Source organism: Nesoenas mayeri (assembly GCF_963082525.1).
Source record: "Nesoenas mayeri genome assembly, chromosome: 3".
Classification (NCBI taxonomy): domain Eukaryota; kingdom Metazoa; phylum Chordata; class Aves; order Columbiformes; family Columbidae; genus Nesoenas; species Nesoenas mayeri.
The window spans coordinates 113,773,883-113,775,680 of record NC_137544.1 but is presented as its reverse complement, the minus strand read 5'-3'; the positions used below and the strand labels follow the sequence as shown (position 1 = coordinate 113,775,680).

Genomic DNA, 1,798 nt, shown 5'->3' with positions numbered 1-1,798 from the left:
TTTTGTTTTCTAACATTGCCTGCAAGAACAATTTTTATGTCACTACAAATTAGGTGCAGAGTCTTCAACTCTGTAGGACTTCATGTTCCTGTGAATGTCATGCAAATATTAGTATGGTAGGTACCTTTGATGGAAAATCTGCTGAAGGGAAAACCTCAAGTTTGCAAAGAGCCTGGTATATATATTTAAAATAAGGTATTATTGTAGGTTTTATACTGATAGAAATGTACAGCATGGAGAGCTCATTGATTTTATTTTAGTAGCAACCTTGGGAGAATGGTGTGAAATATACTTTTTTTTTTTTTCTAGGAGAGAATAAGAACATACATGAACAAAGTCAAAGAAATAGCAGACAAGAAAAAGGCATCCAAACTCAACAAAGGAGCTGCTTCTAGATTTGTAAGAAATGCACTCTGGGAACCAAACACCGAAAATGAACATTCCTCCAAAACTCCTGCTAAAGGGAAAAAGAGAAAGACGGACTAAACTTCTGTTTCCATTTGCATAAATTACAGAAACCTAGGACTTATTTTGAAATGTGTTTTGCATACTTTATTCATCTTACAAAGGTGCTGTACAGCAGTATCTTGATTAAGTTATACTTAAGAATTTTATAGGATTGTATTTTGTCCAGAACACTTATCACTGAGGTGCTCGCGTTAGATGTTTATCTAAAGGTGCCATTTGATTCGAGAGAAGTAACATTTCACTGTTCAAATGACAGTGACCTGACATACGCTTGTTAGTGATACTAGTGACGTTTTGCTTATAATGCTTAAGAGTTCAATTTTTTTACTGTGGAATGCTTGCACTTATTTTTTAATATGTCCTTAGTCTCCTGAATATTAAAAAGTCTCAAACAAGGCTGTCCAGTTTGTGGTGTTTATGTAAGAGCCGTGTTTACTTTCTCATTACATCATTGTGTGAAATGCTACATTTGTTGTGTTTTGTAAGGCTTATTCACTGTATTAAGCTGTTTCCTTTTCAGCTTCTGAACTTGAATGTCTGCCATATTCCCTTATTTCTGTTGCCTCTGAGAAAACCGAGCTTCAAGGGCCACAAGCAAACAGCCTGGATGCCATTCTAAAGCCACCATGTCTAGTGAATGGAAAAAACAGATATCCCCAAAGGGCAATCTGTATGGCCCCAAAATGGGAGCAGGCTGGGGAAACAGCACATGCAGGAACTTAACTGGCATTTTGGCTGCAGTACTCAGCCCTTACTGCTGACACTGTGAGAGAGAAACGTGCTCTGAGGTGGCAGGAGTGTGGTCATCTGTTGCTATTTCTCAGATCTTCATCAGGGAAAACATTCTCTGGTGCGGTAAAAACTACTGCTCTGTTTTACAAATATTCTATTTGTTTTCCTAAAAATGTGAAGCTTAGTTATTTAGGAGAGGTGGTGTGTTAGTTTCTTCAGATAAACCTCACTAGTTCATTTTTCAATACACTCAATTATCAGCCCAAAAGCTGTTTAACAATTAGCAGTCACCCTACTACTTATGAAGGAAAAAGAAACAATTTAGTTCACCAAAATGCAGTTTGGGTAGCAGTCTACAAAACTGCTTGGGAAACATTGTTAGTGTGAAAGAGGAAATGATAATAACATATCCAGTACATCTATAGTACTGCAAGCTGAATGATGTACAGTTACTGTCTGTACAGAGCTGTACTGCATCATGCAATGCAGAATACGGACTAAATTGAATTAAGTGCTAAAATGAAGGTTCTAGTCATTGACTATCTAAAAAATATATATTTGAAAGTAAAAGTTCAATACATTTACAAGTTAAACTCAA

At 36.4% G+C, this 1,798-nt stretch overlaps 1 protein-coding gene across 1 annotated transcript in view; it reads left to right on the top strand.

Moving 5' to 3' along the window:
- The window catches only part of C1D (C1D nuclear receptor corepressor), a gene marked incomplete at its 5' end in the record, with an annotated part of 5,375 nt that extends 4,591 nt beyond the window's left edge, over positions 1-784 (top strand). Inside the window, one exon of the mRNA XM_080341661.1 lies at positions 310-784. Within this exon, the coding sequence (XP_080197787.1) occupies positions 310-486 (177 nt within the window). The 3' untranslated portion in view covers positions 487-784. The remainder of the gene's footprint in view (positions 1-309) is intronic.
- Between the last annotated feature and the right edge of the window lie 1,014 nt (positions 785-1,798).